The sequence below is a fragment of the Periplaneta americana genome, chromosome 12, assembly GCF_040183065.1.
Source record: "Periplaneta americana isolate PAMFEO1 chromosome 12, P.americana_PAMFEO1_priV1, whole genome shotgun sequence".
In the NCBI taxonomy this organism is placed as follows: domain Eukaryota; kingdom Metazoa; phylum Arthropoda; class Insecta; order Blattodea; family Blattidae; genus Periplaneta; species Periplaneta americana.
Window position 1 is genome coordinate 132,810,453 of NC_091128.1, and position 27,441 is coordinate 132,837,893.

The following is a 27,441-nucleotide window of genomic DNA, read 5'->3' on the forward strand; positions in this document are numbered from 1 at the left end:
ACAAATGTGAGTCAATTAACTACATGCAATTTCATAGTCTCTTATTATTATTTTTTTTGTTTTGTTTTGTTTAAGGACTTCATTGATGATCTTCGGCACTTAATGGCGTTCTTTCAACTATATTCTGGTTGGTTTACAGTTGATTGCTAATTGTTATTTGATTTCTATTGTAAATGACCTCTCATTTTGTTTTCCAGACTAATTTGCTAACTTTAAAATGTTAAAAAAATAATAACCGGAAAATAACCGGTTATTTTTGATCGGTTAATTTCCTTCAGGTTAAATTAATTTTAAAATAACCGGTTAACCGATAACCGATTATTTTCGAATAACCGTCCATCCCTAATTTATACCGAAATAATTTTCACTCTTTTCATTACGCAAGTAATTGCTTACGAAATATTGGTAGACCAAAAGCGTTTAAATAATTAACATGAACCAAAATATATGTTTAATAACTTCAAATTATAATAAAGAATATTGTCAGTCTTTCACCTGCGTTACATTATACTTGAAGAGAAGAAATTATGTCCAGATTATTGACTATCTGTTAAACTAGTTCACATAGTGCATATAGTTTTAATTATTCCAGCAAACGCAGGTGCCTATCTTGAGTTTGAGGCTTCATCTACATCTTACTGTACGTTTTATAAAGAATAGGGGGGTACTTTCTCTTATTTAATATGTGCAGGCGGTGATTTTGTGTTACATTGTATCTCTTTTCATAAATTTGCCTTTTTCTCAACACTACACTTTTGATGTTCAAAATGCTCCATGCACATGATATTTTAATGAAACGTAATGAAAATATTCGTACGTATCCACACATATATTAATTGCGATCTAATGTTGAGAAAAGTTAAGTAATCTTGAACATTAGGGGCTGAAAAATTTATAATGTAAATAAAAATATGTATGCATATACACTTAAATATAGTGGTAGATTCGGCGCAAGATTTTATAATAAAATTAGTAGGAAGAAGAGTTACCTTGACTTGTCGTGATGGATTTAGTCCACTTGCAGCCATGTATGTAGAACTTATTGTTTTGATCTTGATTATGTCCTGGAACTGGGGTAATTCCAATAACTGAAACATAAGTACGAACATGAGTTTAAAATATTGTAGCCTATTTATTCAGTTATGTTTTCTTATAACAGTTATGGCTCACGTATTAGTAGGAGTGTTTAAATTATATTTTTATTTAAACCAAGGCCGGGCAACTGAAAGCTCCGTGGAGCAGAGAAGAGCGGCTCTTGCTCACGAAATACTACTTACTAACTGTTCTGCAGTGCAACACAGGTGTGCAAAGGAGGATTACAAAATTACAGGTATCTATCACGCATGAATATGATAGGAAACATATTCACCCCGTCAACAATAAATAAGTTTTAGATAGGATTGAAATAACGTATTTAAAATAATAAGAACATTCTTGATTGAGAAAATAAACTTACAAATTCGGTTTACAATACAGCGTTTAATAAGAGTAGGTATACAGCTGAATTGTAAAAACATGTCATTAATTCCAGGGGGTTATTCTTTGGGATAGTTCAATCAAAAAGATTTAATAAAATTTTGCTCGTTTTTATTTCCTTTTGTCCACACCTGTGGATTAACGGTCAGAGCGTCTAGCCGCAAAACCAGGTGGCCCGGGTTCGAATCCCAGTCGGGGCAAGTTACCTGGTTGAGGTTTTTTCCGGGGTTTTCCCTCAACCCGATACGAGCAAATGCTGGGTAACTTTCGGTGCTGGACCCCGGACTCATTTCACCGGCATTATCACCTTCATATCATTCAGACGCTAAATAACCTAGATGTTGATACAGCGTCGTAAAATAACCCAATTAAAAAAAATTATTTCCTTTTCGAAATAAAAATAATTTTATATGAAATATTACATTGGGTGTTTTGGGAAAGTCATTGATTGAATTCCCAATATGCTGAGTCAATTTACGAGAGTAGTGTATTGTTACAATAAATGATTGAAAGAATTTTATTTTTGTCCTTTAAATATGTAGAAATTTGATCCGAACAAATGTAACATTGTAAAATTCTTTTGCAGAACAAAAAGTTACAATTGTTCGGATTAAATTTCTGCACACTTAAAGCACAAACCTAAAATTCTTTCAATAGTATATTATCATAATACACTGCTCTGTTAAATTGAAGCATATTGGGAACTGAATGAATGAATTTCCGAAAACACGCTATGAAATATTTCATATAAAACAATTTTTATCTCGAAAAGGAAGCAAAAACGAGCAAAATTGTATTAAACATTTTTGTTGAAATGTCCCAAAGAATAACCCCAATGAAATTAATTACATTATTTACGTTTCACTTTGTACAAATTAAGAACTGACATTTGGGGCCGGTTAGTTAGTATTGTGCGGCCAGTGTGCATCTACTGGTCATACAACATTTTGTCTGAAGAAAGTTATTTTAACAAATAAGATCCCAGCACACAGTACTTCAACGACAAAACACTGTCGGATCAACCCGACTGGTGAACACTGGTGACGTATACGTATATTAATTGCATTTAGTGTTAGTACCACGAAGTCTTTTCTTCCATTTTCTTATACATTATTAGAATATCATTACAAGTAGAATAACATATTCCTCTTTACTTAACAATTCTGACAAATATTATGGATTTATTAATTTGTCCTACAGAATAATCTCTGTAATGTTGACAATTAATATTTGAGAAAAAATTCGCTCCGGCGCCGGAAATCGAACCCGGGTCCTTGGTTTTACGTACCAAGCGCTCTGACCGCTGAGCTACGCCGAATTTAATCCACAGCAACGGATCGAATCTTCCTCCTTCAGTGTTTCCCTTTGTGGCCTGACTCCAAGTTAGGCATATATGTTGACGTATATGTCTAGTGTCAACAGCCATTGTACTAGGAGCGCATTCAGTTGAGGGCCTTATTTGGCCGGGATTCCGCAGTTATGATGCACTGCTAGCTATGAGAATATTATGGATTTATTAATTTGTCCTACAGAATAATCTCTGTAATGTTAACAATTAATATTTGAGGAGACAAAGATTTGTACCAGTTTTGTATGAGAAAACTTTTGTTAGTTTTGAGTACATTTTGTATCCAGTTCTTCCATTACAGGTTTATGTGTAACTGATATTGGGAATACACTAATACAAATAAAACATCTATCTTTATAAACAAGGTTTTACATGAATTAATGAGAATTGAAAAGCACTTAAAGAAAATTGAGGCGTTTTGTGGTGCTAGGTTTATCATCATAACCAGACAGAGGATTTTCGATTCCAACACAGCTACAAGTCGCCACGTCCCTTTGCGTAAGGAGAGAGCTTACCAATTAGTTCAATGACCTCCTTTCATCTAACGTATACCTAAAGTTCAGTATTGGGACCGAAAACCCGCTGTCTGGTTATAACTGATAAAATAATTAATTTTCAAATCTATGGACATAAACTACATAATGAATACTAAAACATAATATTATGATATTGATTTAGAAAGTTTATAAGATTATTAAATGATATAAAAATTAAGAGATTTTCTGAAAACTTTCACGTTGCAGCTATTATTTTAAGTTTGAAAATATTTGATTGTCTCCAACTCAAAACAGTGCGTATTAACAAAAATATTAGCAACTTCAATTTAAATTACTTTATTTCATACATACCGCATCGAAATCCGAGATAACTTCGTTCAGAAATCTTAAACACTCTAAGCCTTGGTTATTCACAGTCTCTTCTGAGTAAAAATCTGAAAATAGAAACAAGGAATAAAATCATTGCGTTTGGAACATCCTTATCTTTAACTTCAATGTAACAAATCATTTCAAATACTCATCATGAAACAAGAGAATTGGGCGATGAAATAGTCCAGCAGTAATTTCGCTTAGAGCCCTTTCATTCGCGTTCTGTAAATTAATAATAATAATAATAATAATAATAATAATAATAATAATTTATTTAACCTGGCAGAGTTAAGGCCATACGGCCTTCTCTAACACTCAACCAGGAGTAAAACTTCGTTACAAAAAACACTACAAATTGACAAAGTACACTACAATTTTACACACAAAACTGAATAAGATAATAATAATAATAAAATGTAAACAACAAGTAAGTAGAAATCAGACATAATATACAACATACAGAAAGAAAGAAAAAAGCGTAATAAAATGTGAACAGCAGGTCAAAATAAATGAGACATACAAAGTATAAAAAAATAAGACAATTAATAATAATAATATTAATAATAATAAATAAGAATAGCAATAATAATAATAATAATAATAATAATAATAATAGTAATAAAATAGTGCAGCATACAATGAATACGATATTTTTAAGTACACACAGTAAGGAAAATTATGATTATATATAGCTCAACTTATCACATTATAGATATACCATTATCGGAAAATATGAAAACAAAATGACACTGATCTTTGGTTTATCTGCCCCTCATAATTTGATATTTTCCAAAGCTACTACACTAACTTCTAATTTTATTTGTACTTCGAAGAAAATCAGGGTATGTTAGCCTACTTTCAAGAGACTTGGCGGAGGAATTGGGCCACCAGTAGTTTTGTCTGAGGTCCTTTTCATACATGTTATGGAAATCTGCGACACTGTTCTCTAGTTTTATTTGCCATTCGAAAAAAAAAATATGGTTTTAGCCTACATTCAAGAGATATGAACGAGGAAATGGGCCAACAATATTTTCTCTTGGAACCTTCTCGATTCATATAAGTAAATCTATGAAACTGACCTAGTGCTGCTCATCGGAGTGACTACTACCGCGGAGGAATCGGAGATTACGAATAAAGCTCTACACCGGTGATCTCCGGTACTATCGTAGGTGGAACAGGGAACATACGGAGGGATGCGGTGGTTCGGAGCGAAGCGAAGTTGTAGGACGTATAGCTCAAGGACGACCGGCGCGTACGGACTGAGGGTAGTTGTGAGTGGAATAGAATGGCACCAAATCGTATATCCGTCGCATGGAAATTCTTTAATTTAGTTGAAGATAATAATAAAATCGCACGCTGTGAACTTTGTAGGCGAATTTACTCTAAGAGTGGTGGTACTTCGAATTTGTTACACCATTTGAAGGGATCACACAATCGCGAACTTTAAGAAAGTAAGTAAATTTAACTGTTCAAACACTTTTGAACTCTTTTAAAAAGCGTGTTTACTTTTATTTATATATCAAAGTTCTAATAAATAATTTCGTGGTTTTGTGTGCAGACAGAGTAACAATGCGAATGAAAAACTGAAAAGCACAAGAATTTCAGCAATAAAGGACCCTCTAAGATTGATCCAGCGTATTGTTACGAGATGAAACTCCAAACTTCAGTGATGAGCCGCTTACTTGAAATGAAATATGAGTTGGTGATTGTGTTGCCAGAAAAGCCAAACGCTCCTAGAGCGCTAACAGATTCGTATTTGGAAATCTCTATGGCGTGGACCAGGTTAGATAGATTCTATGAGTAGGTCTTAATTTAAAAATGTAGGTATGTAAGTGTTTAGGCTAACATTAAGAGCCGCGGTTGTGGTACTCGTACTTGCTGTCAAAAATAAATTATTACCATTCAGATACACATTGACGGTTAATTAGTGATATCATCGTTTTCGTAGTTTTAAAATTACGCAAAACATTTCATACGATTTTTTTAACTGCTTTAGTGCTATTGTTCCAAAGGCCCACGTCTAGAAAAAAGTCTTAAAATTTCTATAAAACGTAACTTTCGAGACAATAAAAATCATACATAATTTATATGGAATATTTAAAAGGCAACTTGAGTTATTAGATTAAAATATTGAGTTTCATTCTGAAACTAAAGAAACGTGTGGTAATAATATAATTACAATTATCCTTAAGTTGATATCCACTTATATTTTTTATTACAGAGGAAGAGTGACGCGTTTTAGAAGAGGCAGTTCAAATACTGACACCCTTTAACAAAATGATCACAATCCTGTCTGGTGAAGAATCTTAATCAATTATTTTGGACAGTAAACTTTAACCCATTGATACCACACGTTTCTTTTGTTCCATTCTGAAACTCCCTTAATATATTTTACGTTAAACTAAACCCATTAGAATAATAATTGACAAAAACTGTTTGTGAATAAACGAGTGTTTCCAGGAAAATTATAAATGTTTACATTAGCTAATGAAAAGCTTTACCTCTGCGTTAGTTTTCAGTTAATTTTAATGTTATTAATTTGATCAATGACATAAAACTAATACGCCTTTCCACATATACTATGAATTTCAACACTAGAAAAAAAATCTGTCAGCTAACATAGCACTTCAAGCAAACCAAGAAAAAAAGAAGAGCCGAAGAAAGAGAGAGAGAGAGAAGAGAGAAAGAGAGAGAGGTAAATAAAAAAGAGAAAATAAACAACAAAATATTACACACTTATTTTAAAAGATACGCGGACGTCAGCGGACTCCAACCACTACCTGATCCGATTAAAGGAATACTCAGAAGAAAATGTATGTCTGCGCCACAGCACATATACAACCTGCGCGGCATCAATCAGAGGTAACCGGAGGTCTTCGACTGAAAGCACACAAACAACCGCTCCGGAGAAGAACCTAATCATGAGCAGCACTGAACTGACCTGTAGTTTCATTTGTTTTCCGTAAAATATTCAGGGTCTGTACTCTTATCTTACTTCTCGAGCCCTTAACGTCTGTTCCTCTTTCAAAGTGAGAGTCCAAGTTTCACACCATACAGAATATCAGGTAGTATACCGTATCTGTTGTATAAATTCTAACTTTCCTTCTTCTTTAAAGCAGACTGGATGATAAAAGCTTCTCAACAGAAAAATAGCAGACATTTCCCATATTTGTTCTGCGTTTAATTTCCTCCCGATACCATACATATATCCTAATGTTCTCTATCATCTATATCTCCTTCTGCCCCGATGACATTTAGAAATTGCATAATGACGATTTTTATAATATGAATTTGTTGGATAATGCTAGATTGATCATGCAAAAGTAATTAAAGTAGAAAGTAATTAATTTTTTTTAGAGTAGAAAGCGAACAAAATGGATGATTTTCTGGTCAAGATAATATGTCTATGTAGAAATCCTGAAACGGGGAAAAAAAATACCGAAGGACATTTTTCTAGCTTAGATTTTAAAGACCGAGTATAAGTAGAAAAGTTAATGCACCCTGGAAATATAGGCTAAGTCTAAAAATTTCCTGGAAGAAGGGCAAATGTAATAGTATCAGTTGAAAAAAAAATCAAGTACGAATAAAAAAGTACATACAAAAATATTCGTTTGAATCTGCAAGTATTCCAATATTTCAGTATGCAAAATGTTAATTTTATATTCTTGCACTCACTGTTCAGTAACTTGCTTAATCAAAAACTTTCTCAGCAAGTTCTAACCGAATGAAAATATAGATATATTCATGTATTGTTCTTGCGAAGGAAAACACGTGTTTAAACTAATAACAAACTGAAACGTTTGAATCAAACTGTAGACTATTGTTCAGGCCTACTTTGCACATGTCTGTCGTTTCACCGGTCAGTTCTCGAGGGTGTAGAGCTTCCATTGCTGCTGCTTGCACAAAGGCTCCTCTGCTGTGCATTCTCCTTTGATCCTCTCTACGATAATGGGGATTTCCACTACGTAATTTTGATTCCTATATATGTCCAGCCATCTCCTGTCATATTTGTCTATTGTGTGGCGTTTCATTGTTGTGGTTTTGCTGTTCCTTGCTATATACCAATTGCTGTGTTCCCTCACTCCTTAGTCGTTCACTTCAGACATTGCAATTATCATTATGGCGACTCTCATTGTATTTGATGTCGTAGAGAAGTCTCGCTCTCCTCTGTACTGATGTAATTAATCATAAAGAAATAATTACGACAAAGGAAACGTTATTCACCCAAAGGTTTTAAGGCTAAACTTTTATGATTTCCTTACTTTTCAATAGACTATGTATCATACAACGCTATGCTCATATAGGTCGTCTTTATTTAATTGTCTCCGATCGCAGTGGCGCTAGTGTTCAGTTTAATTTACACTGTATGGAAGGACAGCTGGAAGAAGAGCAGTTTGGCTTCAGAAAAGGAAAAGGTACAAGGGATGTAATTGGACTACTATAAACCAGTGGCGTAGCGTCAATGTAAGCTAAAAAGCTCAGCTTCCCCAGTTAATAATAATTTCATAATAAACCTGCAGTTTATGAACAAAATTATTTATTAATTTTAATAGAATTTATATTTACGCGTTAAATATTGTGATGTGGCAGGTCAGGATGATTTGTGATGCAGGAGTAAACAAGAAGCCTGCACACACCAGCTTCCAAGCAGACTGGTTTTTTTCACTCATTCTTCTGTGTAACCCACCCCGCAGATTTTCCATCCCTTTCTAACTAAACTACCCTGGTCGCAAGGCTCGCAAGAAGCTAGCTTTGACATTGAGTTTTCGAGTTATCCCTTTTCGTCAGTTGTGTTCAGTTGAAGTGTTAGTGTGCATTGTGGCTGATATAATAAATAATGAGTGAAATAACAGTTCTTGACACCAATTTACTTACATTTTTTTTAACAATTCTATTATCAAGACTGACTTACGAACAAAAGTGTGATATAAAAAACAAATGACCGACTCCCTTGCTGTCAATGAAGGACACACTCAAAATACAGACGCATACTTACGTAATGATACTAATACTGTATCTATTGACCGTTAATATTGTGATTTATCTAAGTATGACAGGGAGTGAGCGAATTTTATACGTATACGTGTGTATTTGTTAGAGATATGACTTGACATTGACTACTATTTATTTTAAGACTATATTTTTGTAATACGTTTTCTCATATTGCACGAAAGACAACTTGAATTAGCTTCCCCTGCTCAAAATATATGCTACGCCACTGCAAACAATCGACGAAAGATACCTAGAGAAGAATAAAGAAGTGTATATAGTATTCGTGGACCTAGAAAAGGCGTTTGACAGAGTGGATTGGAACAAACTGATGGACATCTTGAAGAAAATAAGTGTGTATTGGAAAGATAGGAGGCTGTTCAGTAACGTATGTATGAAACAATGAGTCTAAGTTAGGATAGGAGAAGAAATGTCAGAAGGAATTGAAATAGGGAGAAGATTTGATTTTGCGCCCCTAAAATAATTTCTATGCAAATATTTTTATATTGGTAACAGCTAATGTCGATTGATTTTGCACCACATAGCGTGATTTTTCTGTGAATCGTGTTTATTTTCACGCTGACCAATCAGTCTGATCATCGAGATTGTGAGTGAGAAAACGATATGTTTATTATTAACGGTCATAACACAGTCTAGTATATACAGTCACGAAGCTGAATATGTAGTAAATATGCATCCATAGATAGTTGCTAACCACTAGGATCGCTACTATCGTCTCATTACAGACAATGCGAAATAGTACCTGCACAGGCTATTGTTTCTAGTACCCTCATAAACTCAAGCTTCGTGACTGCATATACTAGACTGTGGTCATAACATACAACTGAGACGAACTCATAAGATGACCATGTACTATTAAGTTACGTTGTGCTCAAAATAATCCATAACATTGAGATATCATACAAATAGAAGGTAATCACAGCCAAGAAGTAAATGAAAGATGCTAATTTCCCGCACTTTCAGTCGACGGTCGTTCAACACAATATCGTGGATTTTTTTTTTCTATATTTTCTTCACTTGTTGCTGTTACAGAACATCCACTGCGGAGGTCGTCTTCCTCACTCTCTTGACCATATTTAAATAGTCCCGCCCATTTTTTCGGCTGTAGCGGATTCCCCCAGTGTAGCATCCATGTCTGTTTTAATTTATGTTGGACTTAGTCCCCTCCTTTTTTTTTTACGAAATATTTAATGACAACACGAAGCTCGATATTTTTTATCTTTGTCAATCTGTTCGGCACACTAACTTCAAAATTAAATTACATAAATTATAGTCACCAGAACTAATATAAAATGGCCAATAACAATGGCGGTATTGTTGACACGTTTTCAATGCCTTTTATGTGTCAGGCCACGAAGTTTTCAAACGCATCTCATATGTAATCGTATGGAAATACTTTATGTACATTAACGGAGTCATATCGGATCGTTTCAACATTTTTATTAGAGAAAATATTATGATGCTGTGAAAAATAAACCAATTTCGGAATTCGGTAAAATGCACCTTTTCAGCTCCTCATATTTATTTATTTATTTATTTATTTATTTATTTATTTCATCAATCTTTGTTCACGTCATGGCGGATTAGATGTATTCCAGTTCTTAATCCGCCATCACTCTCTATACAAATATAACAAAAAATAATACATATTGAACCTATAAGTATCCTCTGTTTACAATAGTAATAATAATAATAATAATAATAATAATAATAATAATAATAATACACAACTAATAATAAGTATAGCTCTTGTATTTAAAACTCCTACTTTAGCTTTTTCATTTTTTATGCTCAATCTCTTAAGAATTATTCTATTAACTTCATTGACTACTCTTCGTAGTTTCTTATCGTGTGACTACTCAACATTTATAATTCCATCTCCGTTAGAGCTTTGACTTTCTCTTCCCATCTAATTTTAACTCTAAAAAGAAATTTTCCTAATTTATGCAGATTGCTGGCGTTTAGGTGACCATTCAATTTTTTATAAGCTACTACAGCGTTCATTTGCAGAAATTTTTTATCCACCCAACTGTTTCTCAAATCATTCCTTGCCTGACACTTTAACGCAATATGCATTGCGTCTTCAGCCAGTCCACACAAAGGACATTTATCCTTCTCTACGTTCCCTCTCTTATTCTTGAGTCTCCAGATACCTAATCTCCACCATGCCATTCCCGTTCTCTCTTCCCTTGAATTTAGTCTAACATATTCTTCCTGTTCCCAAAACTGCTTAACCTCTCTATAGTATTTTAGTGATTCTAGGTCTTTAATATTACTAAAAAAATATCTTGTCTCGAAATTTCGTTTGCCCTCTCTTTTACTACTCTTCCCATAGTTTTCGTGTTTATAGACCCTAGTTCTCTCCAAAGCCAATTTAGACCTAATCTGCTTATTTCTCTTTCCAGCTCTTTCAGCCAATTTGATTTCCAATTAGCGGCTTTCATACAAAAGATACATGTTTTCATAACTGCCGAATCATCCCTACACAGAATATTACCTAAATATTTGATTAGCTCCTCATATTTAAAGAAAGTGGTTTTTGGCATGCTATGTCTCTTCGTCTGTTTGTCCTTCTCTTATACAGTGATTTTTTTCCTAAATTGTTGAATGGCTATTGTTCATATTCGGTATCTATGGGTTAATTTGTTAACAGGAACTCGGATCTCCGATGCTGTAACCGTTAGGTTTATAATGGTCATCATTTGAAATGTGAACTAAGCTATTATGTATGTAGGCCTACCTTATATTTGAAACTAACATTTGTTTCCGTAACATTTGTCAGATTAATCAGTAAATTTACCCTCTTTCGTGGCAAGCAGATTCAAGTTCTTAATCACTCTTTCTTCCTGGCACGCCATTAAGATCTGAACTTTTGCAGTTATGATCCACTTTAACTAGTACTATGTCAGAGCTGTCATTCTGAAATAGAAATGTTATTTTGCTTCTTATATTACCGTCGGAAGTACGGCTTAGGAGATTATAAAGGAAGGAGAAAATGTGGGCGGACTTACGCTCTGTCAAAAGCCAAACATGGATCAGTTGCCGCCGCGTTACCGTATGCCCCGCTATTGAAAAAAAATAATAATTACTGATAAATGCGCAAGAACGCGCAAACTTTAAAACAATAATTCAACACTCTAAATGATGCTGTATTAAATGGTAAAAGAATTGTTGTAACCGGACGTGACCGGTTATACTAAAACTCGCATTATATTTGGGGAACTTTAAAAAAAAATATATTTTATGTTGAATCTTTCGTACACTACTTTTAACACTTGAATATAAATAATTGATTAAATAGCGATCTTAGTCATGTTAATTATGTAACCATGTGCGGCTTACAGCTGTTTCGGTACTACTTGACACCATCCTCAGAGCCTTCTGTATCTTGGCGTCATCTCAACTTCGCTGCCTGTTGTGTGGGTGCATTCGTGTGATGAAGAGTTGTGTCAAATAGTGTGCGTGTTCTGAAATTGATCTGTGTGTTGAGTATTTGATCAGGGTGTGTTTTAGTGTGTCTGTATATTTCATATTGTTCTAGCGTGTTGAGTTTTTGGTTTTTGGGTTGTATGTGTAGGATTTCCATGTCTGCATTTATGTTATTGTATGTGTGGTTGGCATTAGTTATGTGTTCGGCATATGTAGATGTATTGTGTCCTCTGGTTATTGTTTTAATGTGTTCATTGTATCGAGTTTGGAATGATCTGCCTGTCTGTCCAATGTACACACACAACCCAAAAACCGAAAACTCAACACACTAGAATAATATGAAATATACAGACACACTAAAACACACCCTAATAAAATACTCAACACATAGATCAATTTCAGAACACACACACTATTTGACACAACTCTTCATCACACGAACGCACTTACACAACAGGCAGGGAAGTTGAGATGACGCCGAGACGCAGAAGGCTCTGAGGATGGTGTCAAGTAGCATCGAAACAGCTGTAAGCCGCACATGCTTACATAATTAATACGAGTAAGATCGCCATTTAATCAATTAAATATATTTTAATTTTATTAATATTTAAACCGTACTGTAAGACAAAAATATATTTAAAGAACTTGAAATTGAAGTTACATTAGTAAAACGTACCTATCTGAACATATTCCATGTCTCACAACATAATATATTACTAACAATTGACTCTCTTTCACTCACATAGTAACCCTCTCTGTCTAGGACAGAAGAGGAACTAGTGTTAGAAAGAACTCATTGTTCATACCCTTCTAAAAATAGCTTGCGTCGATAAAACCGGTGTTATCAAGGTCCGCAAATATGCTTCGCGGTCATAACAATAACTATCCCCACCATTTTCCCCTCCCCTACTGTGATAGCTCGGGTACTATTTTCCGTGTGCGCACGCAGCACTGATTACTCTGCGCATAGCTACGACACACTCACTCCTCCACAGCTGGCGCACTGTTCATTTTGTACGTACCTCGGCCTGTAGCAACTACAAGCAACATGATTAAAATGTACAGTTAAAGAGAAAAACTAACTGTAGTTGATAGATATAAATACAGGAAATATTACAAGAACAAAGAAGAACAGAAATTGAGGTGTGTAGTGAAAACGTGTAATGCCAAAATGGTGACAACTGTTGAAGGTGACATTCTTTTAAATACAGGAGGAAATCACAACCATGAAAAAGATGTAACTGTACACCGTCAGATGATTATAAATGCCGCGAAACGCAAAGCCAGTTAAGAAGACTTGTTCGACAGACCTTCAGAATTAAGCAGGAGAGAAATATGCTCAGCACCACAAGAGATAAGCGAGGAAATAACGGCCATGGATATAAATCTAACAAGAAGGAACTTACACACGCAAAGAAGAAAACTTTATGCAAGACTACCTAAAACTAGCAAGAGATTCATGAAGATCTACAAGTAGCCCTAAGTCTAGAAGAGAATACACAATATTGACATTACTAATTTTTTTACTCTGAAGTGTGAAGAGAATTTGCTTAGTATTTACGTAAAAGAGTGGGGGTAACTGATGAGAGGAGATAGTTGCGCACTTTGATACAAGGTTGACGACGGTTTTTTTTTTTTTTTTTTTGTTACGGAGCTTGATATTGCCCGATAAAACAGTAAAAGCTAATCCTCACAATATTCCCCAAATGTTAAAGAACATGAATTCATATTCATCTATACCTAACTAAAAAGTTGAAATTTGATTTTTGTCCATCTACATTGGAAAAATTGCACTCTGTGAACCGTTGTCAAATGGTTTTACCTTGAGTTTTGTATGTTTCCATTCGAATTTATGCATTATCTTCATTGACTGCCTAACATTTTCTTTACGTATCCAGTTATCTTCTTACCTATTCTGCTATTGTCTATCCATGTTTTCCAAAATTTCGTTGGTTCTTATATTGAAGTTCCGTCCTACCCACATTCGTTTAAGGCCTCGTATGAATATCAGGTAATATTATGGAGAATCTCGACAATTCGGTTGACATCCTGAACAAATGATATGCGACGACTAGGACTAACCACCTGACCTGCAGATTTGATTCCGCCAGTCATTTACATTACCCCCTATGATTATGATTTTCAGCTCTACTTTTTTTTTTAAACTGCGCTGATTACTAGCGTCTGTATGATAGATATATAGGGAGAATTTCACTACCAAGTATTCTCTGTCTTTGGATAAGGTATAAGAAGACTAAAAATTAGCCCTTCCACTGTTAGTGCATTTTCAGTAATTTTAAAATAGACCTATTAACATAATTTTACTTACGGTAATTATATAATAAGTAGGGACCGGATTTTTATGTAATTACATATTATATTCCTTTCAACCTAACCGTGCATAAATAACAAATCTTTGCGAATCTTGTAATTACCATTAATATAATAAAATTTGATACTACATATTTTTACATATTTACCCCACATTACATATTATGGCTTGGTATTACATAAATCTACATATTTAGGGGTTTTATTCATTTTCACTTCTCTAAAAGGAAAAAAAAAGAAAAACTTCTGAATGGGGAAGTTTACCATTTCAAATACACAGATTTAAAAAGCCTTTTTACCTACTCAAGAAAGGATATTTTTCGGGACGAAACATAACATTCTTAGTTCCAGGAAGTAATAGAGGCACTCACCCCATACCGCCCACTGTAAATATGAGTGAACAAAAGGCAACCTTTCTCATACAACTACCTTGTATTGTAAAAATCATTCAGAACGTAGCTTTGCTCTCATGCGGTGGAGTGGAACGAGGACGACATGATTTGTCTCGAACTATAATTGTTCTGCACACGTCTAACAAGCCGTTTCCATGCAATTTGCAACCTTACCCACCCTCTTCCTAATCCTTTCAGGGAAAACCCGTGTCAAGTCTGACATGAGCCGCAATAAAGTCAGTAAAATGTTTATTTTATTGCACTTCACAGCAATTGCACAATATTAAAAATGTATAAAACGTGTGATGAGCTGTAGCATCAATGTAATTAGTAATTACTAATTATTAGGTAATTAGGCCTACATATTGCTTATCCCTGCTTTATGCGCAGTCTTACCTATCCTATACCTGCCAGATATTGATATTAAATATTTTCATGTTTTTACATATTTTGGTACATATTCAGCTTATTTTTCTTACATAAATATGTACATATTTCACACCTTGATATTACATAAAAATCCAGTCCCTAATAATAAGCATTGGCAAGACCGCCATTTTCCCGCAATACAAGTCCAGGGCACATATTTTCCAGTGAGAGTGCCAAGAGGTTGACTATATGTCAATTATAAGAAAACGTTGGAAATGTAATTTTAATTGTTATTTTACGACGCTTCATCAGCTACTATGGTTACCTAGCGTCTGAAATGAATGGTGATAACGCCAGCGAAATGAGTCCAGGGTCCATCGCTGAAAGTTACCCAATATTTGCTCCTAATGGATTGAGAGAAAAAATAGGGAAAACCTCAACCGGGTAACTTGTCCCAACCAAAGAAAGTATAATTAAAAATATACTGTATGCATACAGAGTGAACCGTAAGTAATGTCATTAACTTCAAGAGGCTATTCTTTGCGATATTTGTAACAAAAACAATGAATACAATTTTGCTCGTTTTTGCTTCCTTTTCGAGATAACAATTTATTGTTTTATATAAAATATTTGATAGCGTGTTTTGGGAAAAGTATTGATTTAATTTCCAATATGTCAGTCAATTTAAGGGGGCAGTGTATTATGGTAATAAATTATTGAAAGAGTTTTAGTTTTGTCCTTTAAATGTGCAGAAATTTGATAAAAGCAAATGTAACCTTACGTTCTGCAAATAAATTTTACAATGTTAAATTTGTTCAAATCAAATTTATGCAAATACAAACGATAATACTAAAATTCTTTCAATCATTCATTAGTATAATAAACTGCTCTCTTAAATTGTCTGAGCATATTGGAAATTAAATCAATTGCTTTCCAAAATCACGCTATGAAATGTTTCAAATAAAACAAATATCTAGAAAAGGAAGCAAAAACGATAAAAATTGTATTAAATACATTTTAGTTCAGTAGCGGCCCGCGGTTACAAGGTTGGCAGTTCTGCATGAAAAATAGTGTATTTAGCAAACGCATGCTGTTTATTGCATCTAAATCGGATAACGCGTGTATAAAAGAAATAATTACAGCTCCTTCTCGAAGTTGACTGTGCACCCGAAATTGTACTCCAACCATACGTGCGCTACACCTCTCCCACCTGGTATAACTAGTCACGTAGTGGAGATGTGCCCCACATGCTTTTCTACTTTTGTAAGTCAAATTAACTAAATCCTTCACTCCAGTGTTTGTCCATGTATTTTCTCCACTAAACAGAATACACGAGTGGGGAAGAAAGCGTTTTCATGAGCGCAGCAAAAAACCAATCCTTTCCATTACACATTTTGGTATTAAAATGACTAGTAGGCTACATGATTTCCTCGACTTTTTCCAGAAATTTCAATATTTAAATTCTGTGTAGGACGTCCTAATTTCTTAAGTTAACATGCAATTTCTCTTTTAATTTCGAAAAGGTTTGGTCGATTAGGTTTTGATTTCATTCACTTTTAATATAAAATATTTCCTCAGACACACTGACTAATCACATCACACCACCCACAGTAACACACTGGAACTGTAATGATACACAGTTGTCCAGAAGCCTATGTGTTCTAACGCAGGTCATAAAGAGATGAGGGTGTTGACGATTCTTTTTTATATTCGGAGAGAGCTGCTTCGGTTGCAGCTCTAATGCAGTCTTATAGGACAGTGAAGAAAACCAGTTTCTGCTGCCAACTACCTTACGTTGAGCTTCAGAAACTGCCAATCACAGATCCAAAAAGTACACTACAGCTAAAATTCTCGAGCAGTTCAAGGCTCCTACAGACAGTAAAATCTCGAATCGAAGGAGAATGAATTGGAAAAATAAATGAAACAATGAACTAGATTACATAAAAGCACGTTTTACATTTTTAATTTTTTCATGTCCATTCAAATGGCGGTTCTGCAGCTCTGCAGTTCTTATTGTAGAGCCGCCCCTGTTTTAGTTTGAAATATCTCAAAGAATAACGCCTTGAAATTAATGGCATTACTTAAGTTTCACCCTGCACATTTTGTAATGTATGTGGGCTTGATCTCTATTGCAGAAAGATGGCTGGGCCGACGCTTAATACATTATCACCTTATTTTAATTTAATTATTTCTAAAGATGTTACAATTTTCAAACAATTCTGAGATATAATCACAGTCTACTATATACAGTCGCGAAGCTCAAAATGTAGTAAAAATGCAAACATGGGTAGTTGCCCACCACTAGGATCGCTACTATCGCCTCATCATCGCAGATCTCTGTCCTAGTAGACGACAAAAGATGTTACACTTTCGTTGTGTTCTTTTGGAAAAATTAACACCTTCCTTCCATTATTGAAATATTAAATGTATAAAGTTAATTTATTATTTTAATGAAGTATATTAAATTCCAACTTAAACTCGAAGATACCTGCAAAAATAAGTTAATATTATTTTTGTTGTGCAAAATGAACTGAAATTTACTATAATCGCTTCACTCATTCAGGATTACAGCTATAATTAACTATGAAACCAATAAATATTAATTTTCATTTCCCTTTACAACAATAATAATGGAAATATGAATTAATAGAGTAACTTACGTGTACCGGTACTTGTACTGTAGGCTTACGTAGTTAACAAAGTGAGATGAGGTTAAGCAATAATAATCACACCAGAATTGGAAATAAAACGTGATCAATAAATTTGATTGTAATAGACTTTTCTACGTCTCTAGTAAAGTAACAAATAAAAATAACAACAAAGTTAACAGCTATAATTAAAAACATATCCTTTGAAAAAAAAGTAGGCCTAAACAATAATAATCCCACCAGAATTGAAAATAAAACGTGATCAATAAATTTCATTAAAACAAACTTGATTTTTCTACGTCTCTAGTAAAATATTATTATTCCAATTATTGTATTTTAGCCATTAACATTTTCATTACGACCAATAACGAACATTTCACAAGCATCAATGTGAAATACGCAACGAGCTATTACTCGATGGAAATACGACACAGTCCAAAGTCGACCGTGGACAGTCTATTGTTTCTAGTTGCTAACCGCTTGGAGCGCTTTATCACGAGATTTGCAAAAAATCACCTCAAGCTTCGCGACTGTATATAGTAGACTGTGATATAATTATGTATACAGTACATAAGCTATAGCACTTACTGTGCTAAATATTATAGTCGCAATTAATTGTATGAATATGTAATTGTGACAGTCTTTGTCACGCGTACCGGAAAAGTTGGGCATAGAGGCGAACAGGACTCCAACCTCCGCATAGCTCTGGCTGTACAGTTCCTCATGCTGCCTCTTCCGGCTGCCCATGAAGTGCGCGGCAACATGCGGTGGCAGGATGTTGTACACTAGCGCCTCGTTGCGGCGACGGATGTCAGACGCTTTCTCTCTCTGATCCTCTACTTCTGTCTTCCATAGGAAGAGTACGCGCGACGCCTTCTCGAGCTGCCAACAAACCACACGGTATAAGAGTGTATTCCGAATCTCAGCGCTGAGCAATATGATGGCATCACGGTGTTCCGAATTTCACCGATGGTGTCACTGATGCTCCACCGGTGTCGCACCGGTGCCATCAGCTTGCAGAGGTGGTGGCAGTCTCCATCAGCCGCCATCAGTGAATCTGATTGGTTCTTGTATAGGGCGGGAATTAGCAGACGAATGACATCGTGCACTGTTGTGTCATGGCGGTGTGTTCTGCTTTAGTTCTGCTGTATTGTTTGTAATGAGCACAACGTAAAAACAATATGGGGCAAATGGCAATATAGCGAACGTAGAAGCTCCGCCCACGACCCCTTCCACTTCTCCCCTGTTAGCTCAACAGACACTCAACGTGATAGGCGAGTGTTATGTCGAATGCACATTTTATGTGGGTGGGGATAACTTCCCCTACTGGCGTTCGCTATATTGCGATTTATCCCCACTTCGTTTATAAAGTCAAAAACTCTTCCTTGGTAAAGAAAGAAATAACAATTGTAAAATCTATTTTACAGAGAACAGTTAAGGAAAAATAATGGGATTGCCTAAATATTTCACGTGTATCGTACATGAATGTACTTACGTGCCGAGCGAGAAATCCGAGCGAAATTGTTACAGCTAACAAGAGACCACAGAGAGCGTACTTCCCTGGAGCAATGCTGCAACACAAACAGCAAATACATCTCATCAATTCATTCAATTAACAGAGCAAAATATCAAAGTTTCATTAATGGTTTTACGAGCCTTATTTTATATTCATGTGCGTGTTTGTATCTAATGCCTACCCACTTCACTTGCGTGATTCGGGTTCCGCATACTGCGGATAGATGGAAGGACTGTAACCCATTTTCAAGTTGCACACCACTTCGGCGCGCCACGTTATGCATGATGTGTATCTGTGAAGAGTTATGTCGTGTACTAGGGTGGGTGTATGTGTAAGTATAAGTGTTCGTGTAAGTGTAGTGTAGGGAATAGGTGAGAATGATGAAGTTGAGAAAGGGAGAAGGGGAAACCCGGTGCCTGTACGTATCCTACTCCTGTCGAATAGTACCAAGGGGGCCGCCAGGCTTAACATCCCCATCCGACGGATGAATCACTATTAACAGTGACATATGCCTTCTCTTCATATGTACTGCGGAGAGAGTTGGGATTTAACAAAGGCATATTGGTGCACAATTTAGTCCGGGAATCAAACCCGGAATTTGGTATATTATATAGACTTTAAGACATTATTAATTTATTGTTTTAATGTTGAGTAATGTTTATCTACGAGCCTGCGGTGTACACAAAACAAGTCACATTGGCGCATTACATCGCAAAATGTCAATAATTCAGTACTTGTGAAAGATAGACAAAACAAACATGTATGTAAATTCAAAATATTCGTAAGATAAAATCAAAATTTTGTAAAAATAGTTAGGTATTCAATGGAATATCTAAAATGTAGCGGTCAGCATAAAATGGGTATGTATAATAATATTTGCGTATATTGTGAAAAGGAGGAAATTATATTAAGCAAAGAAGTATAAAATTACTGCACACTGCCAAGTAAGATCTAATTTGACTAAAATAATTAGAATATAATGTGAACAGATTAGATCTAAGAAATCGGATCAGTGAATGTTTTTTGTATCTTTGATTTCCTCCTTTTTAGATTTTACAAGCAAATGCTCGCAGGGGAGGGATAAGACATGGATAATGAAGGAATTTTCCTTCTGAGGGATTAATTGAACATGAACACATCAATAGGCAACGAACAGAATGTTCGAAGTAGATGGAAAGTAAATTACAATCCGGCATTCGCCTTTGCGAGTGGAAAAACACCGAAAAAACTCACTCCGATTGGCCGGCCTAGGAATTTGAACTCGGACCTCCCGAATGCGAGTTCGAGACAAGACTGTCTCTACAACCCCACTCGGTGAATCTAATTCATTACAGATAAATTAAAATCTTATGGAGACAAGAAAAATACATAAAAATTAACGCCAGAAAAGAACGGATGAATTTAGCGACGGTTAGGAATTTTAATAAGCGACAGAAAGGAAAAATAATATCATCGTATGTTCATTCGGCTGACAGGAAAATAACGCTATACATACATATATTATCATATGAAAGGTTCAGAGCCATAGTGGCCAAGCGTCATTTATTAAAAACGGAGAAAGCAAGGGTTAAAGTTAAGTGAATACCATAGTTTAATGAAGACTGATATATCACTTAGTTTTAATGTGTATATTTTATATTGCTTGCTATATGTTTCCATTGAATTATGATAATAACTTAATTTTAACCCTTGTTTTCAACGGTTTTAGTTAATGGCGCTTGGCCCAGTATGGTTCTGAACCCTTCATATGGTCCAGCAAATGATAGGACAAGAAAATTACTTACTGAAGAGTCAGTTCTAAAACTAAATATCAGCGTAGCTTATAACAAATTGTGTAAATCGCTAAAATAAAGGAACTTGAAGACAGAAGAAACATTTTTATATGTAGAGAACTAGAGAAGAAGAAATGGAAAGAAGGTTAACCCATAAGAATGAAATGGAGGCATATAATAAGGGTAAAATGAAGTCTTATATTTTTGTTAATGTTATAATCTGTAATAGAGAATAGCTGTTAAAGGGAAAACTGTGTTAAATTTAACTTAAATCACAAGGGTTATTTGCATGAAGGTAGGCATCATCCCAAATTTTATCTCCAAAAGTAACAACAGTGTCATCCTCATACGAAAATATCTCACCATTGAATTTTTCTAAATTAATTTACAGTAAACCACACACACACACACACACACACACACACACACACATATATATATATATATATATATATATATATATATATATATTAAAAACAAAATAGGACCAAGGACAGTCCCCTGTAGGATAAAAATTTTATTTCGAGTACAAACGTCATTATCAGTTTTGGATACATGTGTACTCTAATGGGAACAAAAGACTGGATTGTTCCTCTTGAAGGCGAGAAAGATTAGAACTTCAGCTATTGAAGTTCGTGACGCGAACTGAGGAAGGGATAATAGTATCCACCCAACTGTACACTTTTATGTCTTTTAGGTTAGGATATATTATATAACGTGTTTTATTGTGCCATTTCCATTTTAATGTGTGTGTTCTTTTAGAGGGTAGTTGGATGTAATCATAGGTGGGGGGGGGGAGAACCTACAAAGGAGGATTTGTTTTGGGTACAAAGCACGTACTGTCAGAAGACCGGCGCATCGGATTTTATAGAAAATTATGATAATATAAAATCTGTATGTATAATATTACTCAATAAATCCATCTGTCTATCTATCTACTAAGGTAAGAAGCAAACAATTTCAAAACAATTCCATTAATTCCTTCTTATTTAATTTTTCTAATAATATTAGGTGATTGACAGTATCATATGTTTTTCTAATGTCAATAAAAACCCTAAACATTTATTTTAAAGTCCAAATTAATGATAATACTTTTGGTTCAGTGCTAAGATTATTACGAAAGCTAAATTGATTCGTGTGAAATATATTACTCCTTCTGTTCCAAAATATGGTATAGAAAGATGTCATTTATTCCGTTCCAAAATATGGTATACATTTGTTAAAGGTCCCAGTAATATAATGTAACATTAATACATCTTTTAGACACTTATTTGTATGACAAATTGACATACGAAAAACTAATAAATGAAGTACACTCCATTCTATGTGATGTTAAATTAATAAAAGAAAAAACAAACCTTGTTTTGAGAGAGGCAAATGAATATAAAATCTGCAATAAATTACAACTCGTTTTTATACGCCTCTTGTGCCTTAGATGTGCTATTCAAAATTGACTGGGTTGGTGTTCTGCAACAGGAACACCACAGCAAGTGCTCATTTAATTTCTGTCCATAATGAACTATTTAAATATTATAGTTTGATGCACTGCAGAAGACTAGAAACCTTCACAACTGCACTGTCTGATAGTTCCTTCACTACTGAATAGAATACCACACAGCGAAACTTTTCGTGTGCGCAAGCGCAATAATCAAACTTGTTTTCTTTGTTACTAAACCATATTTTGGAACGGAAGGAGTGTGTTTTTCTAAGAAGTGAAAATACGGTAGATTAGGAATCACTGTGTTTAAGTCTATTTTTTCCGTAACAAAGTATAAGAATGATCAGACTTACTTACTTACTTACTTATTGGCTTTTAAGGAACCCGGAGGTTCATTGCCGGCCTCACATAAGCCCGCCATTGGTCCCTATCCTGAGCAAGATTAATCCAGTCTCTACCATCATATCCCACCTCCCTCAAATCCATTTTAATATTATCCTCCCATCTACGTCTCGGCCTCCCCAAAGTTCTTTTTCCCTCCGGCCTCCCAACTAACACTCTATATGCATTTCTGGATTCGCCCATATGTGCTACATGTCCTGTCCATCTCAAACGTCTGGATTTTATGTTCCTAATTATGTCAGGTGAAGTATACAATGAGTGCAGCTCTGCGTTGTGTAACTTTCTCCATTCTCCTGTAACTTCATCCCTCTTAGCCCCAAATATTTTTCTAAGAACCTTATTCTCAAACACCCTTAATCTCTGTTCTTCTCTCAAAGTGAGAGTCCAAGTTTCACAACCATACAGAACAATCGGTAATATAGCTGTTTTATAAATTCTAACTTTCAGATTTTTTGACAGCAGACTAGATGACAAAAGCTTCTCAACCGAATAATAACAGGCATTTCCCATAGGCTATTTATTCTGCGTTTAATTTTCTACCGAGTATCATTTATATTTGTTACTGTTGCTCCAAGATATTTGAATTTTTCCACCTCTTCGAAGGACACATCTCCAATTTTTATAGTTCCATGTCGTACAATATTCTGGTCACGGGACATAATCATATACTTAATCTTTTCGAGATTTACTTCCAACCCTATCGCTTTACTTGCTTCAACTAGAATTTCCGCATTTTCCCTAATCGTTTGTGGATTTTCTCCTAACATAATCACGTCATCCGCATAGACAAGAAGCTGATGTAACCCGTTCAATTCCAAACCCTCTGTGTTATCCTGAACTTTCCTAATGGCATATTCTAGAGCGAAGTTAAAAAGTACAGTAGAACCCCGATTATCCGTCACCCTATTAACTGATTGTCGGATTATCCGACTTTTTTTTCTAGCTCCTATTTTCTTTTTGCTGCAGAAAAAATATGAAGTACTCTAAGTTTTGTTTCTACAGAAGATTATTACAAGCCTTTACTCTAACTACAAAGTAGGCCTATGCAGTAGAAATGCTTCGCTGTCGGCAACAAACACAATTACTTGTAAAATAATCACTGCTTGCTTCCAAAGAAATTACACCAAGAATTTCCAGAAACGCGTGTACAATTTATTTAGTCCTTATTCCTACTATTCGAATGGACGTACTGTATAACGCCTATGCAATTGACTTTTACAATTGTCAAAGAAAACGTATTGTATTAATTATCAAAAAAATTACAAATAATTGAAAAGTTTCGGAAAGAAGAAATTGTGGTTAATGCTGCTTCAGAGTAGAAAATTGGCGTTACAAATGTACGCGATTTAAAAAAAAAAACAAGGATAAAAAGTATAAAGTACGTAATTCTACAACACGAGACTTCACGTATTCCTATCTTTTCGCAGACAATCATCAAATATCAATCCTTAAGGTACGTTTTCCTCGGTGCGACTATTGCGATGATCGTTCAACGATGATCGTGCAACGATAATCGTTGAGCACTATTTCTTTGTATTTTCTATGGAGCTGTTTTCCTCCGAGCAACTGCCGCGACTCTAGAAAATACAAAGAAATAGTGCTCAACGATCATCGCTGAACGATCATAGCAATAGTCGCACCGAGGAAAACGTACCTTTAGCCCTTAAGTACCCGTCGTTGACAACCGAACTTTTAATGAGCTCCTGATCCACTAAATAGCACGTTAACATAAGACTACAAAGGAAATTACGAAATTGTGTATTATGCACTTAATTTATAAACATTTTTTATGGTACGGATTATCCGATTTTTTCGATTAACCGTTCAGTCCACCCCCTTCATTACCACGGATAATAGAGGTTCTACTGTAAAGGTGATAGTGCATCTCCCTGCTTTAGCCCTCAGTGAATTGGAAAAGTATCAGATAGAAACTGGCCTATACGGACTCTGCTGCAAGTTTCACTAAGACACATTTTAATTAATCGAATTAGTTTTTTGGGAATACCAAATTCAATTAGAATATTATATAAAACTTCTCTTTTAACCGAGTCATATGCCTTTTGAAATCTATAAATAACTGATGTACTGTACCCTTATACTCCCATTTTTTCTCCAATATCTGTCGAATATAAAAAATCTGATCAATAGTCGATCTATTACGCCTAAAACCACACTGATGATTCCCAATAATTTCATCTACATATGGAGTTAATCTTCTCAAAAGGATATTCGACAAAATTTTATGATCATTATTTTATAAAATTTCATAGCCTTCCTTTGCTCGATTTCAATATCCCTTTACTTATTTCGTACATTTACACATCTTTACTTCGCTCTCTTTCTAGCTACGTCTTCGCTATTGATTGCATTCGTCTCGAATCTGTTTCAGCAACTCTGATAATAATACTGACTTTAATAAGACGGTATACATCTCTCAACCCCGCCTTCTCAAGATTATTACGAACAAGCCGACTACATGATGACAGTCTGTTATTGACAGCGTAAGAGAACTTATCTTTTAAGAGGATCTTCAGAGAAGCGGGATTAGTTATTCTGGTCATGAGCGCTGAGTAATGGGAAAGAAGATTTAATATTCCGTTTAGATAAAATTGCGGGCCTTAAAACCTTAGTAAAGGAAACATTTCTTTCCGTCTTCTACATAAGCAGAATATCCTGGAATTAAATTTGCTGTCAAAACACGATCGGAGTTTCTCGAAGAAAAATCTTTAGTAATACCGTAAAAAAATATATGTAAATAAAGTGATGCATCGATAAAGACGTCAATATTTAAGTGAGAGAATAAAACTTGTGAAAGAACATAAGCTACACTACATATACATATTATAACGATGTTTTAATGTAGTTTCGTCCCGAAATATATCCCTTCTTAGGTAGGCAAAAAGGTGTTTTAAATCTGTGTATTTCAAATTGTTAACTTCCCCAGCAGAAACTTTTTTCCCTTTTAGATAAGTAGAAATGGATAAAATCCCTAAATATGTAGATTTATGTAATACCGAGCCATAATACGTAAGGTGGGGTAAATATGTAAAAATATGTAGTATCAAATTTTAATATATTAATGGTAATTACAAGATTCGCAAAGATTTGTTATTAAAAATGGTTAGGTTGAAGGGAATATAATATGTAATTACATAAAAATCCGGTCCCTACTGATCAGGTATAGTGGGAACATCATTAAGAATATTAATCCATGCTGAACTTATTGTGTACAAGTTCGCAGTTGGGGTTTTTCTCGGAGTTCTCCCGTTTTCTCATATTAGGCTTTTACATCACTCAGTCAACATTTCTCCATTTCGTCATCATTCCTTTGCGTTCCCCCGAAACGCTCTAAACCTGAGTAATCAGCGAACCTTAGTGTAGTCAGCCGGTGTGGGTTTGGAAATACGGCTAGCTTGATATTTAGCGTAATATTTATTTTTATTTATTTATTTATTTATTTATTTAACCTGGTAGAGATAAGGCCATCAGGCCTTCTTTTCCCCTCTACCAGGGGATTACAACTACAATATTAAGGATACAATTACAATTATAATTACAATTAATATAAATTTACAAATACAATAAGAATCAAAGTACTACAAGATTAACTGATTAATAAAAGCTAGACCGTTTATTGTAAAAGTTAAGAAGAGAGAAGCATTTCTTTTATTGATTAAGTAAAAATTAAACCTACTCTACGTAGTAAGAAAATGTTTAATAAGTTTGCTTTTGAACGCTATTAAATTCCGACAGTCTCTGATGTCACTGGGTAGGGTATTCCACAAACGCGAAAGCGAGATTGTGTATGATGATGAATACGATGATGTCTTATGTGTTGGTATGGCTAGTATGCGGCTATTTTGCGTGCGTGTGAAGAGATTATGATATGATGACAGGTAACTGAAACGGGAGGGAAGGTAGGTAGGTGTAGAAGTGTGAAGGACTTGGAAAAGGAGAACAAGAGAATGAACATTTTTACGTTCGTTAAGCCGTAGCCAGTTTAGAGTTTGGAAGGATGGGGTAATGTGTTCAGCGCGACGGACATCGCAGACGAAGCGAACACAAGAATTATGAACACGTTGTAATTTTTGCGACTGGTTGACATTGAGGTCAGTCAGCATAAAATCACAATAATCGAAGTGGGGCATTACTAGTGTTTCCACTAGTATTTTCTTGAGTGATAGCGGAAGGAATTTTCGAATGCTGTTTAAGGAATGTAGTATGGAAAGCACTTTTTTGGTAATATGGGTTACTTGGTTATTCCAGTTTAAATACGTATCAAAGTAAACTCCAAGGTTTTTAACACAGGAAGCAAAAGGGATTATTGTGTCGTTTAACTTGACTGGAAGAGCAGGAGTAATATTGCATAATAGACGTTGGTGTCCCACTAGGATTGCTTGTGATTTTCTTGCATTGAGAGTCAAACCAAACTTTCTGGCCCATG

General features: G+C 34.9%; 1 protein-coding gene across 4 annotated transcripts in view; it reads right to left on the minus strand.

Annotated features, from left to right (window-relative positions):
• Nucleotides 1–27,441, minus strand: part of LOC138710896 (adenylate cyclase type 3-like) — a 780,256-nt gene that overhangs the window by 60,552 nt on the left and 692,263 nt on the right. For all 4 annotated transcript variants that reach the window (XM_069842085.1, XM_069842087.1, XM_069842086.1 and 1 more), the window contains exons 14-17: nt 19,365–19,440; nt 18,526–18,751; nt 3,673–3,755; nt 990–1,088 (exon numbers count right to left, since the gene is read on the minus strand). In XM_069842085.1, the coding sequence (XP_069698186.1) occupies nt 990–1,088; nt 3,673–3,755; nt 18,526–18,751; nt 19,365–19,440 (484 nt within the window). The remainder of the gene's footprint in view (nt 1–989; nt 1,089–3,672; nt 3,756–18,525; nt 18,752–19,364; nt 19,441–27,441) is intronic.